This window comes from Ceratotherium simum, chromosome 13 (assembly GCF_057802395.1).
Source record: "Ceratotherium simum simum isolate JZ-2026a chromosome 13, ASM5780239v1, whole genome shotgun sequence".
NCBI classification, from domain to species: Eukaryota; Metazoa; Chordata; class Mammalia; order Perissodactyla; family Rhinocerotidae; genus Ceratotherium; species Ceratotherium simum.
The window spans coordinates 22,865,542-22,884,196 of record NC_141912.1 but is presented as its reverse complement, the minus strand read 5'-3'; the positions used below and the strand labels follow the sequence as shown (position 1 = coordinate 22,884,196).

At 38.8% G+C, this 18,655-nt stretch overlaps 1 protein-coding gene across 4 annotated transcripts; it reads left to right on the top strand.

The window, feature by feature from the left end:
• Positions 1-640: 640 nt before the first annotated feature.
• On the top strand, positions 641-15,529 carry C13H6orf62 (chromosome 13 C6orf62 homolog). Of its 4 annotated transcripts, none has more exons than XM_087438098.1 (6): positions 641-1,640; positions 4,741-4,917; positions 5,822-5,944; positions 7,319-7,348; positions 10,782-10,916; positions 14,138-15,529. In XM_087438098.1, the coding sequence occupies exons 1-6, from the start codon at positions 1,599-1,601 to the stop codon at positions 14,261-14,263; spliced, it is 633 nt and encodes a 210-aa protein (XP_087294224.1). In that variant the 5' UTR covers positions 641-1,598; the 3' UTR covers positions 14,264-15,529. The 4 variants fall into 4 exon arrangements, with proteins under 4 accessions (XP_087294224.1, XP_014644199.1, XP_087294223.1 ...); XM_087438097.1 differs by lacking the exon at positions 641-1,640 and adding an exon at positions 1,684-2,991; XM_014788713.2 differs by lacking the exon at positions 7,319-7,348 and having other exon boundaries at positions 643-1,640.
• Positions 15,530-18,655: the final 3,126 nt, after the last annotated feature.

Here is an 18,655-nt window from a genome sequence, read left to right as displayed (position 1 = left end):
GATTACCAATCAGCGGGTTAGAAATAACACCACAATAAAGTGAAACGAGACTCTCCCCCCAACCTTCCAACACACTTTCCTTTTTCTCCTTCTCTCCGCCCACTCTCCGCGCGCTGGCTCCGCCCCGTCCCGCGCCCAGCAGGAGTCTGAGAGGCTGAGGAGCCCCGGGCAGAGGGATTCCATCCGGGTGCTTTGTCCGCGAGGGCATAAGGGCGTGGTTTTATGACGCCCGTGGGGGAGGGGCGAGGAGCCAACTCAGGAGACTGGAACCTCCAGACGGAGGGGGGCGGAGGGAGTATGGGTTGCCTCTTTCCACGCCCCATGGAAAGTCCATACTGGACAAGAGGGGAGTGTTTATTCTTAAACTCTCTTTGAGGCGGAAATACCAACTAAAACGTTTAATTTCAAAGACTCACCCTTTTAAGATCTTGTTCACACCATCTCCTCCTGCTCTTTTCTCCTCTCTCCTTGATAACCCTGAAAACGTTCCCGGCTCCAGTCTTTTCTCCCCCCTTATTTCCGTGCATATGGTAGAGGCCCACGGGGTGCGCAGCCGCAGAGAATTTGGGGCGGTGCCGGTGAGGGGCGGGTGACGCAGCGGCCGTCGCTGCCATTTTAAGTTGTTTGTTCTCGCTTCTTTTCTCAAACGCGACTCTGCCCCGGACCCGGGAGGCGCCCGAGGCCGCCGCCGCTTCCGCAGCCACCGGTGGGGGGGAACGAGGCTGAGCCACCGCGGACGTTCACCTTCCGCTTCGGCTTTTCTCGCCTCCGAGTCTCCTCGACCTTCTTTCTTGAGAGCCGGAACCCGCCCGTGGGGGGAAGAAAGACTCAAGAGCAGATGCTTGAACTGAAATAACTTTATTTTGGGGGGTTTACTTCGCTGACAGATCCCTTAGCGCAGGGCTCCCCTCCCCTTCTTCCCCTCCCCCTCCGCCGCCAGTACCGATCCTACCCCTCTTTCTCCTCGTTTTTCCTCCTTTTCTCTCTCTCTCGTCGTCGCCTCTGTCTCCGCGTCTTTCCCTCCGCCGCCGCCCGGGGCGCCGAGCCAGACTATGGGTCCCAGGTGGGGGCTGAGCGGCGGCAGCAGCGCGGGCGGTCCGGTCACAGTGCGCACTGCAGCGGGGATGGAGGGGCTCAGTTGGCTGGTGGTTTTCTCTTGACATGGCTCCTGCCCGTGCTGCGAGCAGCGCCCCCGCCGCCGCCTCCTCTTCCGCCGCCGCCACCGCTCCGCCCGCAGGCTGCGGCTAGAGGGCCCGAACCCCGCCCGAGAGTCGGTCCGTGAGTCCCGGTCTCCGCGGGGACAGGGAGGGGATTTCCCCGGCACCCAGCCCCGCCCCAGCTGCCTCAATTCCATCCCTTTGGCTCCCTCGGGAAACCAACTAACGACCCCGCCCTAAACAGTCCAAACTCGGAAACATGGTCTGTTCAACCTGAGCGAGAGCTAATCCGGAATCCGGGAACTTAATTTTTTTTGGAGCGTTTGGGTGGGCATACTTTGAAAAGTAATATTAACACAACTGTTTTCTTTTTTCCCGCTGATCCTTCCCATTTACCCTTCCCGCCTACTCTACCCGGGCGGGAGTTCTTTCCACGATGAAATGAGTGAGAACCTGAGTGATCCTGTGTCTCCCGTGGTGCGAGTGAGTCGCTGCCGCTGAAGGCAAGGGGTGGGGGTGGGACGTGGGGGGTGGAAGGCAGGTGGTCCCCGGGCACTGCCTGGGATTTGGGAGAAGAACCCGCCACCTTTGCCTCAGCAATGCTTGTAAGAAAATAAGTTGCTCTCCCCACGATCTTGAACGGGAGTAGATTCATAGGGAAGGCTCCCTTGGGGAATGTAGAACTCATTGCATGCAGCTGAGGGTGTTGGGATCCCGGGCATTAATCAGGTCTAACCACAGAGCCGAAATAATTATATCGTATTATATACCCCCTTTCCCTCTGCCATCATGATTTTCCTTGGCAGCAGCATTAGCAGCCGCCTGAGGGTGAAAACGTGGGTAATGGGGAAGTTGGTAATGACTCCGCTATTTTTTCTCATGGCTCCTTTGGGCAACAGCTGTCCGCCCCCGGTATACACTGTAGTTGATTGCAGGGAAACCCTGTACCTCTCCCCGTCCTTCTCTACCGATTTTGCACTTTTCTCTTTGCTCACCACCAAGTGTAATCAATAACAAGCACTGACAATACATAGCAATAGTGAAATCTGAAATAACTAAGAAGTAATTAGGTACTACAGCCATGGGTCTGGCTGGGTAAAATCCAATTGGATATTTCAGTTTCATTCACCTACCCTGATTTGGTGTTTTTGGGGTTTTTGTTTGGTGGTTTCCTTTTTTTTTTCTTTCTTTCTTTCCTTTTTGGTATTTGGAAAGCGAGGATCACACTTCCCCCTCCCCGTTCCTTTTCATAGTCCCTTTTCTAAAAAAGAGGGGGAAAAAAATCCGAATGGATTCTAAAGATTGAACTGGCATCAGCTGTGTTTTATTGCACACCTAAATCCTGATAATAGGCTTTTCATCCCCCCAACCTTTATTTTGGCAATTAAGCCAAATGTGTTTTCCAAAAAGTTAGTTCAGGTATTTTCTCCTCTTTCTTTCTTTCCTTCCCTTCCTTTTTCCCATCCATCCCAAACGTTATTGTCTAAACATGACTGGACAGCAGCTTTTGTTTCTTGACCCTGTAATATGACAGTCTGCTAATATTGCCAGAAGGTGCAGTTTTTGGGTTACAGTCGTGATTTTAGCTATTCAATCATATTAGCAGGAAAAAAATGACTTGTTTCTGTTGTACTTGAGTCTTAAGAAAAAGTGCCCATAGTTTAGTGACAATTTCCAAAGGCTTTAGTACCACCTGTATTTCAAAATGGGGGACCCAAACTCCCGGAAGAAACAAGCTCTGAACAGACTACGTGCTCAGCTTAGAAAGAAAAAAGAATCTCTAGCTGACCAGTTTGACTTCAAGATGTATATTGCCTTTGTGTTCAAGGAGAAGGTAATTTAAAGTTCTTAATGTGAATTAGCACAAGTGATTTTTGTAAGTGTGTATTAACTTATTTGTTAGCCTTAAATAATTGAATAGTAAAGAGTGGTTGACCTAAGTCTACGTTATATGCGAACTTGCACCCTTATGGGTAATAACTGAATGGAAGCCTTCAGTACTCACTGGTTTGGAAATATTCTAAAGCTTAGTAGGGTTCACTTTTAGTTAACATGGGGTGGGCAACATCGTGAAACTTTTGTTTACGTTTTATAATAAATTTCATTTATGTGGAGTTATATAGAGAACTTCATAAATTTAAAAATCATCTAAAGTAGAAGTAGAATGTATGAAAGTAGTGTTAGAATCAAAAAGTTTATGGGCTAAAAGCAGTCTTGCTTCAACTCCATGCTGTAAGTACCTTTTCTTATGGTACATTTAATGAAATAGAATACACTTTAATTTTTAGGAGCAATAAATTCTGTAATGGTTAATTTGTGTTTAGAAGTGCAATTTATTGCAATTCAAAATGACCTAAAGAGGAAGTTTAAATTTTGGTTTTGGTCTTAATCAGAATTAATTCTACAGGTAAACAGCAAATGATGACTGTGAGTAGTGAAGGAGAACATGATAAAAGCAGTATTTTTTTGCAACTTAAAAAATGGACAGTGTCTTTGATACTCTTTGACATATGAGATTAGGTTATGAATGTAAGGAAGTACTTTGATTTTTTGTATGTAAATTGTGAGCTGATTTCAGCTTAGAAATAGAATCTTGGTGTGGTATCTATTTAATATTTGGAAGTTTCCCAGGTACCCCCACTCTCAACTCTTAAAGGTTGTTAGTATTTAAGAATGCTCTTATTGCTGCTAGAGTATAGCATTGTCAAGTTGTTTCAAAAGTGATTTGTTTAGAAGTGATTGTCCCGAGATTGGGTAGTACCGTGAGTTTACTTCTCTGTTTTCTCCCAAAAAGTTGGCTACAGAATTGATGAGATCAGATTTTAGTTGAAGATATTATAATGTAGGTTCACTAGAAATAAATGCAAGATATAAGTGGTGAAAATAGGTCTTTGTATTTAATCTGTAAGATGCCTCAAGTTCTACCATCTAGTTCGTTAACATCGATGAAAACCTGTTTTTATTCAGGGAATGGACAGCATCCAGGCAATTGTCCAGAGTAGTTCATGAATTTTATAACCTAAATTGATGAGTACTTAGTCTTAACTAAATTTGAAACTCAATTTGTTAGACACTTTTTCTTTCAAATATTGTAGTTATATAATACCCAGAAGGAGTAATGGAAATTGATCCTTTTAAGGAGTAACAGTTAATTTGTCTGAATGGCTTTGTTTTTAAGCTGCTGAGATTTTAATTTTGCGTTATATAGAACCAGTTAAATGAAATTACATCGAGTAAATCACTTTTTTTTGTTCCAAATGTTAGGGGTCTCTACTGTTTGTTTCTCACAGCATTTAAGAAATGTTATTGTCTAAAATAAGTACTTGCTATGGACACCATAATGCTACAAAATCGGGCAGTAAAACAGTCTGATAATGGCTTGGTTGTATTTGGTTGGGCGAAAAAGGAGTTGGGGGAAGAACAGAAGGATCCACGGATTTGAAAATCTGTGTTTTCGGTACAAAAATAACTCACCAAAATTCTTAACAGAAGTAAGGATGAAGATACGTGACGTTGTAATATGAACTGGATATTAGAAGACAGTGTGCTACCTGTGAGTTAATACACCTTTTTTGTCTTTTAGAAGAAAAAATCAGCACTTTTTGAAGTGTCTGAGGTTATACCAGTCATGACAAATAATTATGAAGAAAATATCCTGAAAGGTGTGAGAGATTCCAGCTATTCCTTGGAAAGTTCCATAGAGCTTTTACAGAAGGATGTGGTACAGCTCCATGCTCCTCGATACCAGTCTATGAGAAGAGTAAGTTCTGTTTTTAAGTGTTGATTTAGTAAGTTTTTGTGAGTTAAGCTTCTTTTTTTCTCCCTAAGAATGGGTAGTTATTATGGTTATGATTCTCTTTAAAAGTTGACTTCAAATAAAACATATAGATAACTTTTCTTATGTGGTATTTTGCTGATAATGGTGTATGTTATTGCCATGGGTAATGTTTTATATTACTGTTTATTGGGTTTTCCTTTTTAGGGGGAGAACATCGTGCCCCTTATAAATAAGAAACTTAATAAAGTAGAGGGTATTATTGCTGCCAACCTTCTAAACTTCTGCAACTCATTGGAAGTTAATCTTGGCGTACTTGAGTAAGAGATCCCCACAATTAGTGGGTTGGGTGAAGATTGGAGATAACCATGTACTGGTGTGGAAGAGGTTTATGGTCATTTGAAAATTAATATGCTGGACTGTGATAATAAGAGGAACAAGAATGGAGAAAAGTAGTTTTCTGTCAGCATATAACAAAAATAACATTTCAGCTATCATAAGAAGGTAGTGATTCATATTAGAAGTTCGAAGACACCTTTGCTTAAACAGGTTCTGGTTTTGAAAAGTGGAAATAAAGGTGCATGGACTTAAAAAAAAAAAAAAAAAAAAAGAAAAATCAGAGCTTTAGTTGGAGTTTTCACTGTACACTGATGAATTTAGGTCCTGATGTGAGGGACATTGGACTGAGTGGACTCTACAAGATAAAAGTTAGACTTAGGTCATGAGCTAGTCAGATTGTATACAGTCCTATTACTATTACCTTTTAATGATATATAGTGAACCTTTTGCATTTGTAAAATGTTTCTATAGTTAAACCCTATAATTTGTGACATTGCTTGTTACAGCTTTGTTTCTTTGAAAGTAAAATTTTTTTTTTATCATTTTATAGGATGTGATTGGCTGTACTCAGGAGATGGATTTCATTCTTTGGCCTCGGAATGATATTGAAAAAATTGTCTGTCTCCTATTTTCTAGGTGGAAGGAATCTGATGAGCCTTTTAGGCCTGTTCAGGTATCGTATTCTAAAATAAGTATGCTGAGTGCTTAAATAAGTGAGAACTCCTTGAAATAGTCTCTATATTAAGAACTTCTTTGGGAGTATGCTTCTTTTTTTTTAAAGTTTATTTTTTATTGCGGTAACATGGGTTTATAACATTATATGAATCTCAGGTGTGCATCATATTTCGATTTCTGTGTAGACTACATCATGTTCACCACCCAAAGACTAATTACCATTGGTCACCATATACATGTGCTGTATTACTCCTTTTGCTCCCCGCACCGGTCTAATCTCTGTATCTATGTGTTTGTTGTTGTTGTGAATATGCTTTCTGATAAGTTTTATTTCATGAGTACCCCCCATCCTTTTGAATATTGTAATACAAGAAGAGAAAGCATTTGGATTATAGAATCTCTTGAGAAGGAGGTGGTTCTAACTACCCCATGTGTCTTTAAAATTACGGCCAGAGAAAATCTTTTAAGGTAGACATTTGTTGATTTATAGAGGGGCCCCTAGATGAACTTCAGAAGATCTCTTCTCCTGCACCACACACACTCCTGAAATATAATCATGTACCACATAACAACGTTTCAGTAAACTATGGACCACGTACACAGCAGTGGTCCCATAAGATTAGTACCGTATAACCTAGGTGTATGGTAGGTTTGTGTAAGTACAGTCTATAATGTTCTCACAGTGATGAAATCGCGTAATGATTCATTTCTCACAACGTGTTCTCGTCCTTAAGCAATGCATGACTGTAGTATACCTAACTATCCTGGTTCTCAGAGGAATCTGATCTAAAAAATCCTTTTCTAGAAGTTGATTTGCATATAAAACTGTATAGGAGAGAAGTAAAATTAGTAGTGGTTCTTATCACCTTCCTTGAGGTCTTGATAACTTTTAACTTGTCATTTGATGTACTTGACCATTTCTAGTGTTTATTTAAGGGCATTTACCCAGGTGTTGATGATTCTAGTTTTATTTATAGTATAATTTTCTACAATAAGCATACTTTTATTTTACAATCAGAAAAAAATGACATTTAAAGATGCATTTTAAGTATACTAAACTAAATATTAGGAGGCTTATTTTCAGCTAATGCTTAAGAATATGAAAATTGTCATTGAAAAAATTTGCATTTATCTGTTACTATGAAGTATCTTGATGGTGCTTTTGTATGTGATAGACAAATTGGTATACTCCTCTTTTCTCCCTGGTTATGTTCCTACACATCAGCTCTAATAAAGTATCATTCCTTTCTCTAAGATTTGTTTGACAGTAACAAGTTGTAAAGATAACGCATAGGCTAAATATAGGTAAAAGTATGATATGATATATTTTGTCTTCTTTTAATGGATGATATTTAACATGAATGTGCTGGAGAATATAAAAGGCAAGAAGACAGTGGAAAAGGTATGTTTATAGTTTTCGGAACAGGTTTTACACTTCAACTGTAACTGCTCTCCAGAAGCACTGTTAGGGTTTTTGTTTTCTTTGATTTTTTCTTTTATTTTTTTTTGTGAGGAAGATCAGCCCTGGGCTAACATCTGTGCCCATCTTCCTCCACTTTATATGGGATGCCGCCACAGCATGCCTCGACAAGCAGTGCGTCGGTGCACGCCCGGGATCGGAACCGGGGAACCCCGGGCTGCCGCAGCGGAGCACGCGCACTTAACCGCTTGCACCACTTGGTGGCCCTGTTTGTTTTTTTTTTTTTCCCAATTCAGAAGTTCCCATTGGAAAAATTTAGGTCCACTTATCATGGTATGTTTTTGAATTTCTGGTACCCTGTCTTTCCCTCTGAGACCTTATTTGGAATAATTGTGTTAAAATAGTCTTGATTCAAGTGTTAGTTTTCTTTGAAATCATGGCTGTTTATTGAGTGTTGACTGTGTTAAGTTGTGTCCTAAATACTTAATGTACATTTAATCTCAGTCCTTAAAATAACTAGTAGATATGAATCTCCTTTTGCAAAGAAAGAAACTGAGGCAGTTACAGATTAGGTGAATAACCAGCCCGAGGTCCTGTAGTTTCAGTGGCAGTCAAGAGATAAGTCTGAGCTGACTGTAAATCTTATGTGCTCCTAACTGACTAACCTGTTCTCTGGGAAGTTCCCTGTGTTATAAAACCTTAAATCAGGAACTGAATATAAGCAGTAGGATATAGGTGTAATGTCTTGTAATTATAAAATTCAACTACAGGGCCGGCCCTGTGGCTTAGCAGTTAAGTGCGCACGCTCCGCTGCTGGCGGCCCGGGTTTGGACCCCGGGCGTGCACTGACGCACCGCTTCTCCGGCCATGCTGAGGCCGCGTCCCACATACAGCAACTAGAAGGATGTGCAACTATGACATACAACTATCTACTGGGGCTTTGGGGGGAAGAATAAATAAATAAAATTAAAAAATATTTTAAAAAAATAAAATTCAACTACAGAAGTAAGTTAACATTGTACAAACGAATTTACTTCCCTGATGTATTAAAATATATGAATATCCTGAATGAGAAGCCTTGAATAAAAATAACTTTGTTCTTAAGGTGAATGAGAAAAGGACAGGTAAACTTGAACTTTCAAACTTTCTTTTTTTGACTCTTGAAGCACTTTAAAATCTGAATACTTCAGTAGTGAGATTTAATAGGAACCAGAGTAAAGATTGTTTTTCAGTGTTAAGTTCCCGCTGTATTCAGAGTACTGTGAAGTACTGGGAGGTACTATTAAAGTGTGTCTTCTTTCCTCTTCATCCCTAATGCTACTGCTGCAGGTTAGCTCTTCATCACACTATTAAAATATTTCATTACTTTTCTTCTGGGAATTGCTTCTTTCATGCTGCGTATTAGAGTTTTCTATTTGGTGTGGATCATTCTTTCTCAAATCTTTGGTTATTCAATAGGGTAGAATTGAAATGCCATAGAATTATATGGAAGGCCCTTTTTAGTCTCACTCAAATCTCTCTTCAGTGTGGTACTCCACTGGCCTCTCCCATCCACCCTGGTATTTGCCATATTGAAATATTTGAAGCTTTCTTGGTTGAACAGTATCTTGATTTTGACACATTTGTGTTGGTGTAGGTTCTGTTTCCTAGAATGGCATTTGCCAAATTATTGACATTACTACTTTCCCCAGGGAAAATTATCCTTATCTTTCAAGGCTCAATCCAAAGTCACCTGCTAATGCTGCCCACATTGCCCTCTTTGTTAATTATTTCCCACTCTGTTATTTTTTCTTCCTTCCTCCCATAGCACTTTGACATTAAGAACTCAGTTTAGGATTTAGAAATAACCACATCTTATTCTAGGAAAGATTTAAAGCAAGTTAAGTTTTATATTTGCATGTGCTTGTCCTTTTCAGCAGTGTGTGAGCTCCTTAAGATTGAGATAATCTTATTCATATTTTTCAGTATCTAATAATATGCTTTTCATATACTAAGAGTTCAGTAAGTATTTGAATTGTGCAGAGGTACAATTCAATTTCATGTTTTACATACAAGAGTATGTAGGGATACCATATCATATTTTATGTTATGACTTGATAAGAAAAGCTTCTGGGTGGTAAAATCCTAGATAACAGGAACTGATGGTTTTTCCATGTTAGTATTTCCTGCTGTCTTTGATGTAGTAAGAGAATAAAGATTGTTTGAACCAAATGGACTAAACAATCATTTTACAATTCAGTATTTTCTAAATATCAGATTAAAGTTTCTAGGTTTCTTGAGTTCTCTGTTAGCCTGGTCTTTTCACCCAGCATTTGGCCTCTTCACAGACATTTTGTGGGAGGTTGGAGCTGATCTTCCTCATGGTAAAAGAGTAAAAGAGGGGCTGGCCTGGTGGTGTAGCAGTTAGCTTTGCGCGTTCCACTTTGGCTGCCCGGGGTTCACTGGTTTGGATCTTGGGCGTGGACCTACTCACCACTCATGAAGTCATGGTGAGGTGGCGTCCCGCATAGAAGAGCTACAGCTCTACAACTGTGACACACAACTACGTACTGGGGCTTTGGGGAGAAAAAAAGAGGAAGATTGGCAACAGATGGTAGAGCAGGGCCAATCTTCCTCAAAAAAAAAAAACAAAGATTAAAAGAATGTTTTAACTTAATTGATAACAATCTTTCATAACTTAAATTTTTTCTAAGAATCTGAAAAAATGCACATGAAAACATGTTTTTAAAAATTTTGAGGAATTCATTCTCAGAAGCCCAATCTGTGAGGATTGCAACTATATTTGAGGTATGGGCTTTATATTTCTTTTAATCCTCTTAACTGACCTGATGGGTTAGAGCCTGTCTATTTTATAATTGAGGAAGCTGAAATTTAGAAAAGTTAAAGAATTTGCTTGCATAGGTCACACAAGTAGTGAGATGTGCCGCTGGGATTGGAATAGATTTCTTTCCAAGAGTCATCTAGTGTTTCTTTGTTATGATGGAAAGAAGGGAGGTGCTGTTGGGGTTAATTAAAGTACTAAGGTAGGAGTCTTGAGCTGAGTAGGTTTGAAAATCTTATTTTGTGAAATTTGGCTTAAAATTGAGTATTAGGATTTAGTCACTTTGGTGCAGAGTTTTTCTTGAAGGTCAAATTATATAATGGAGTGCTATCCAATAGAACTTTCTGTGATGAAGGAAGTGCTCTACATCTCAAGAGACTATTCAAAATGGTGGCCACTAGCACATGTGACTCTTGAGCTTTTGAAATGTGTTACTGAAGAACTGAATTTTAAATTGCATTTAATTAATTTAAATAGTAGCCACTCCGGGCTGCCATATTGGACAGCACAGCTATATGCATATGGGTGCAGTAGATGTTTTAAGTAGTGTAACTTGTTTGTAGTTACATATAAATGTTTGTATTTCTTAATTAGGCCAAATTTGAGTTTCATCACGGTGACTATGAAAAACAGTTTCTGCATGTACTGAGCCGCAAGGACAAGACTGGAATTGTTGTCAACAATCCTAACCAGTCAGTGTTTCTCTTCATTGACAGACAGCACTTGCAGGTAAACTTTTTTTTTTTAAATCATTGAAGGGCTTATTTAGAAAGCTTTTTGGTTAGCAAGCTGTTTTCTATATAAGTTACTTAATTCTGTTTTGCCCTCTCAACACTGCATTCTTTTTGAAGTTATTTAAAAAACAAGAAACAGATATCCTGGGGTTTATCCTAGAGTGGTGGTTCCCGAACTTTGCTGCATATTAGAACTACTTGGGGAGCTTTTAAAAGTCATGATTCCAGTGTACAGTAGAGTTTGAGAAACACTGCCCTAGAGCTTATCTACCTAAAGTATGGTGGACAGATCAACATCACCTGAAAACTGCTTAAATATATAGACTCCCAGGCCCTACTCCAGTCCAACTTAATCAGAATCTGCATTCTGAACACAATCCTCAGATGATTGGAAACACATAATTTGAAAAGCACTGACCTTTTAAATAAAAATCTGAAGGGATGAGGCACATCTGGGTTTAAAAGATCCACATGTGTTTTAAATAATTTAAGTAGCAATCCAGGTATTCCAAATTAATTGTTATTATATAAAATGCTATTTATTCTGATCAACCTAAACCTGAATATCATCACTTAGAATTTATAATACTTTGTTATTAATCTTTAAAAATAGCATCATTTAAATTTATTTATCATTCATTCAACAAATGAGTGCCTACTAAGTGCCAGGCACTATACAGCAATGAACAAGATAAACAAAAATTCCTGTCCTCGTGGATTCATATTCCATTGTGGTGGAGCCAGCAGTAGATCAGTAAAATATATAGTTAGATAATGATAAGTGTTAAGAGAAAAGGGGGGAGATATAAACTGTTGGGTAGGAATTCTTAGATGATGTCACCAGAGAATGCCTCATTGAGAAGGTGGTTTATGTAAAGACAAAAAAAAAAAGTATTTATTATGTTAATTGCATTATGTAACATATGTTTATTTTTATTTAAGAGAGCCTATGCAAGGTACTAAAAAATACAAAGGTGAATCGAGGAGCTGATAGACTACTTGGGAAGATTATGTATTTGCTTTCTATCTTGTAGAAAGTTAAGTAATTATGTATAGGTACGAGTAAAAGAACTGTGGGAATTACAGAAGAAAGTTAATTTCACTGGAGGTATTTGATAAAACTATTAGAAAAACCATGTAACTTAGGTGGGTTTTTTTGTTTTTTTTTTTATTTTCGGTTTCTCCTTTGCCTTAGCTCTCCTGTAGTGGATATTTTTAGGTTGACTTATTTTTCCTTTTTAACTGCTTATAGTGTACTTTTATTTGAGTTATTTGTTGTGAAAAAACTATATAGCAGGCTCTTAGAGAATCCACAACACAAAGAGATTTTTAGTCACAGATGATTTAATGACTAGTTTACTAGTGTAGAGATTTCATTTTCATGTGAATATCTATGAGATCATTAATTCTGTATAGAAATGACTAGGGATTTGAAGAAGTTACTTCACTAAAAAAACAGTAAATCATGTCCTGTTATGTGTCAAGGTCAGATGTTTTCTATGCTTTATGAAGCAAACAGCTTGAATCCTTTTAATGAAAAGAAAATTACAGGTCATAAGCTAAATTTGGTTTTGTAGGTAGGGTGCGCAAAGTCTCAGTTAGTCTGAAATGTTCTGGTTTTAGCACTGGAAGTCCCAAGTCCGAGGAACCCCTCAGTTCTGGGCAAACTGGGATGGTTGGTCACCCTAGTTGTAGATGAATTTGGTCTTCATTGCTCATAGTCTCCTTCCACTCAGGTTTTGTTCTTGATCTCTGTAAGTTATAGATGTGTTGCCATATTTGCATTATATAGAAGAATCAACCTCTATTATTAGTTCATGGGGGGGATTGATAGGATAGTGGCCAACATGTATAGTATATTATGTACCAGACTATATACTAAGAACTTTACATGTATGAGCTCATTAAATCCTCACAACAGTCCTCTGAGGTGTAGATCTTATTACTCCCATTTTATAGCTAAGGAAGTCAATTGACTTACTTGATCAAAATCATTTACTGGAAATCTTGTGCCCTTTATCATAAGATAAGATAGAGGATAAGGGCTACACCCGAGGATAATTTTGGATGGGCAAATGGTATAGAGGCACATGCCTCAAGTCTGAATTCTGATATACATGTAGCCACTAACTGGCTATGAGATCTTAGACAAGTAACTTCTGTGAGCATGTTCTTTTTGTTAAATTGAGTAAATGATATTGATAAGGTTGTTGTAACATTTAAAATGAAAAAAAAATGTGCATATGTATGGATTAATTTACATATATAGACTGCTTCAGGCATTGGCAGTCTTTTGTTCTCTTGCCTTTATTGTAGATTGCTATAGTGAAAAGAAGATGAACTTTGAAGGCAGGTCTGGGTTCAGATTCCATCTCCCATTTTCTTTTTTTCTGATGAGGAAGATTGGTCTTGAGCTAATATCTGTTGCCAATCCTCCTATTTTTGCTTGAGGAAGATTAGCCCTGAGCTAACATCCGTGCCAATCTTCCTCTATTTCGTATAGGGAGGCTGCCACAGCATGGCTTGACGTGGTGTGTAGGTGTGTGCCTGGGATCCAGACCTGCGAACCCAGGACCACCGAAGCAGAGTGCAAGAACTTAACCACTACGCCACCCGGCTGGCCCCACCGTCTCCCATTTTCTAGTAGTGGTTATTTGTGAAAGTGCCTAGCGCATGTTTGCCATAAGTTAGATATTAAAATAGTAACTACTTTTTAATAATGATACTTAGAGTTTGATTTATCTGGTAATGCTTTGGCTTTCTTCTAGTCCTTTACCCCAGGATATGCTTAAATCTTTTTTTTACTTCTAATTTTCTCTTAGCTTCTAGTGTCATCACATCTGCTATCTTTGTATATACAAACATGACTTCAAACTTCTATTCAAATCTGTCTCCATGAAATGCCTTTATCCCTAATTTCTTTTAGCAAGTAGTCTATGGTTGACTTGCCTGTTTTTTATTCTGCATAAATTCTCTAAACATTTTAGTTTCTAATTATGTTTACTCTGTTTTTCTGTATTTTGCATGGCAAGATTCTGTATTCCTAACCAGACTAAGGTCCCTATGGGTAGGGACCATAATTTATTCCCTTACTCTACGTGGTTTGTTACTGTGTCCATAAGTGCTTAAAAAGTGTGGGAGATTGACTTCATGTAACAATTGGTCAGTTATGTTAAAGTCTTATTTACTAAGAATATTAAAATTTTCCCCTTCCAGACTCCAAAAAACAAAGCTACAATCTTCAAGTTATGCAGCATCTGCCTCTACCTGCCACAGGAACAGCTTACCCACTGGGCAGTTGGCACCATAGAGGATCACCTCCATCCTTATATGCCAGAATAGAGTACTGACCAGCAAAATGGAGAAGATCAGAGAGTGCAGCAGCAGTTTTTTCTTGTTTTCTTACCACTTTATTCTTTCAGAGTTTAAAGAAAATGGACTCATGCACAGAACACTATGCATTTTGAAACTTATTCATCCTGGATTTTTTTTTTAATCATTTGTATCTCAGAACTTTAAAAAAATTAGATGTCTTCTGCACGGACTGTGTGAAAGAAGATGCTTTGCATATTTGCTGCACTGCATCAGCATCTTACTAAAAATGTGAAATGAAAGGACTCTTGTACACTGAAATGCTTAAATGTATCTGAAAGCACAAGGTGATACTCATTTTTGATGGTCTTTCCATTTGTGCTGGTTTTTGCCTCTTTGACATCTGTCATCAGTATTTAGAGGGTGAGAAGTGAATGTAACAGGTATAAATAACATTTTAAAAAACTAAATAGCTTTGCTGTAATCACCGTTGTTCCAGAGCACTATCAGATTCATTTTAACGACCAGAAGTGGTTGTTAAAAAAGAAAGAAAATACAACCGTGGGAAAGAAATCTTAAGTGAAAAAAGCATCTCATTGTAGGCATTCTTGCCTCATATTTTACTGGGCCATGTTTGTTTCCTGGTACTCATAAATATATGTATTTTATTTCCAGATCTCTTTCCCCAAGTTGCTGTTATAAAAGAGTATTCTGCTGAGTGTGGGTATAATTTTACACATTAAAGCAGATCTGAGTCTGAAGTAGCTAAAGCAGCTATCAAACAGAGAAATACATTCATAGCTGCAGAAACCATGATAGGTAGAGGACTTTCCTTTTTGGTTTCTGTTTTGTTTTTTGGGTTTTAAAGAGATTTTTATTACAAAGAAAATAATTCCAGTGAATTGTGCAGAATTAATGGTTTTTGTACCATTCTAAAGAAGGTTTTTTTGGAGTAGAAAAAGTTATTAAAGTTGGGATCTTAAATTGTAAAAACAAAAAAAGACAAAACCATTGAGTGTCAAAGTTCTAAAAGCAGAACTCATTTTGTGCAATGAACATAAGGAAAGACTACTGTATAGTATTTTTTTTTTTTTTTTTTCTTTTAAGTGAAGAAAAGCTTTGCTTAAGGGTTTGCGTACTTTTATTGGGGTAAATTTGATTGATCCTACTCCTTTGGAGTAAAACTTAGTACTTACCAGTTTCCAATTGTATTTAGCTTCTGGTTGGAATTTGAAAAAATGAAAACCTAAATAAAATAGGTGAAAGTTCCCTGACTATTCAGGTGAATACACAAAACTTGAAGTGGTTACTTTTTTTCCCCAAGTCACTGCATAGGTGTCTCTGATGACCTTAGGGGCTTATTTTATATTCCATGGCTAAAAAGTAAATTGAGAAGCAGAAACCTGGCAGTTGGATTTGTAATTTCAACAAGAACAGGAATCAAGGACATTCTGTCATTTTTTAATAGGTAACCAGCTTGGCCTTTTGCCTTCATGGAAAAGAAAAAAGATACTCTTAATTTCAAAATACTTGCACATATTTTCTGACCAATTAGAATTTATTTGAAATGACACTGGGAATGTTTATCATGGCTAGGTACTGTTCTAAGCTTTTAATTTATCTAACAATCCTGAGTGGAAACCGATGCAGAAGTTTAGTATAATTTACCCAAGCTCACATCATGAGTAGGAGAGGATTTAAACCAGGCTAGATTCCAAACTCTTAGCTGTTTTACTATTTTGAATTAATTACACTGTTATATTCAACAAGTTGGGCATTTCAGCAGCCATTGGTTTGATTTTAGGTTTTTATTTTATTTTATTTTTTAAAGATTTTATTTTTTTTCCCCCCCAAAGCCCCAGTAGATAGTTGTATGTCACAGCTGCACATCCTTCTAGTTGCTGTATGTGGGACGCGGCCCCAGCATAGCCGGAGAAGTGGCGCGTCGGTGCGTGCCCAGGATCCGAACCCGGGCCGCCAGCAGCAGAGCGCGAGCACTTAACCGCTAAGCCACGGGGCCGGCCCTAGGTTTTTATTTTAGAATAAATTTAGAAAAGTTTTAAGAGTAATATAGAAAGCTGTATAAACCTTTACCCACATTTAGTCTTTAACATTTTTGCACATTTGTTTTCATTGTCTTTCTACATATTGTCTGAACCATTTGAGTTTGCATACATCTTGATTCCTTACTCCTTAGTACTTTGGCATATATCCCAAATATAAGAATATTCTTATATAACCACAGTAAAGTTATAAAACTCAGGAAATGTAACACTGATATACTTTACCATCCTTGTTCCAGTTTTGTTAATTGTCCTAATAATATCCTTGGTAGTATTTTTTTATCCTCCTGCAGTCAGTACAGGATCATTGCATTTAGTTGTCATGGCTCTAGTCTCCTTTAATCTGGAATGGTTCCTCAGCCTTGATTAGTGACCTTGACATTTTTGAAGAGTACAGGCCAATTTTTAAAAATATCAAGTGTTCCTCATTTTGCATTTGAGCGATGTTTCTTCATGGTTAGACTTGGATTACGTATTCTAGCCATCGCCCAAAGTGACCTTACGCTCTTCTCAGGTTTATCCAGGAGCACACTGTTGGTTTGCTTTGTTGTTAATTTTGATTCGTCAAAGTGGTATCCCGTTTCTGCATCGTATAGTTTACCCCTGGCAACTAAGAAGCAATCTGTGGGAAACAACATGCAGATAACTTGCTCTTTATCAAGAGCACCATTTTTGTCTGTGTGTTTGTGTGAGGAAGATCAGCCCTGAGCTAACATCCATGCCAATCCCTTTTGCTGAGGAAGACTGGCCCTGAGCTAACATCTCTGTGCCGATCTTCCTCCACTTCATGTGGGACACTGCCACAGCATGCCCTGACAAACAGTGCCTTGGTGCGCGCCTGGGATCCGAACCCAGGCCGCCAGCAACGGAGCGCGAGCACGTAACTGCTCAGCCACAGGGCTGGCTCCACCATTGTTGATTTTTGCCATAATCAGTTGGCACTATGATGGTGCAAAATGGTAATTTTCCACGTCTATCCCTTCCTCCACGTTATTAGCATTCATTTATAAGGAAGAGCATCCTGTCTCTGCCATTTATTATCTACCCGAACAGTACAGACTCAACAATTCCTTTTGTTTCCAATGCTGCATAATTTGCATGCCTCTGTGATTTTCTTGAGCACTTCCTTACTTCCCAGCACAAGACACGTTCATCTTGTAACTTCCCTATCCTAGCTTCCAGCCCTGGAATCAGCTATTGCTCCAAGGAGCCCAGGTTCCTTTCAGTGGGAAACATTAGAAATGAAGATCCTGGTCCCCTCTGTGCTCACTACTCCTGTGAAGTCTGCTTCTGTCCATCCAGCACAGATCAGCATGTATTCTAATACAAGCAAAGGAAAATCAACCTTTAACTACTGACTGTGTTTCCACATTATTTAAAGTTGCTTCCTGTTTGATGTTTAGTCACAGAATGTTCACTAAGACTCCCTGATGCAGAAATCAAATATTAACGCTGTGGTCACGAGAACTTGGAGAAATGGACTAAACAATTTGTGAACGTGGTCTCTTCCATACTGTAGACTGGGAGGTTCAAGATCTGCCTGGTTTTATTCTGGGTACTAGAAAAGTGGCTAATAAGAGTATGCTTTTCTGCTTCCATTAATATAAAATATACCAGTCCTGTGATAAGTTCTCTATCAGAAAAGCAGCACACCCATTGGACTCTCCTATAGCACTAATGTGCTTTGCCTCAAACTTTCTTGACAATTTTAGGTCATATGGCTCTATTTTATTTTCCAATATGGGCTATGGTTCATCTGTTTTGAAGTTCCATAATCTTGAAATTGGGTTAAAAAAATGGAAATGTAGCATGGCATTTTAGAGCTAAGGGGGCCTAAAATTCATTAAGGATTGATCATTAATTTATATTTCTCCTTTAGCTTAATAATAGGCTTGAGTTTTAAGGTAGTCTTATCTCAAAACGGCCCTGCCTGCTTCTTTGCTTTACCTAAGTTTTTAAAACACTCAGCTAAGAATTTTTTTCATGTAAGTATCATAAACAAACTGAAGAGGGACTGGCCTGGTGGCCTAGCGGTTAAGTTTGCATGCTCTGCTGTGGCCGCCCAGGATTTGCAGGTTCGGATCCCAGGCACGGACCGACACACAGCTTGTCAAGCCATGCTGTGGCGGCGTCCCATATAAAGTAGAGGAAAATGGGCACGGATGTTAGCTCAGGGCCAATCTTCCTCAGCAAAAAGAGGAGGATTGGCATTAGATGTTAGCTCAGGGCTGATTTTCCTCACACAGAAAAAAACAAACCAAAAAACAAACTGAAGAGGCTTAAAATGAAAAAACAGACACCCTCACCCTGTATCTCACATGGTCTCTATGTCCTTTTCCCCAAAGAAAGGATTAGGTAC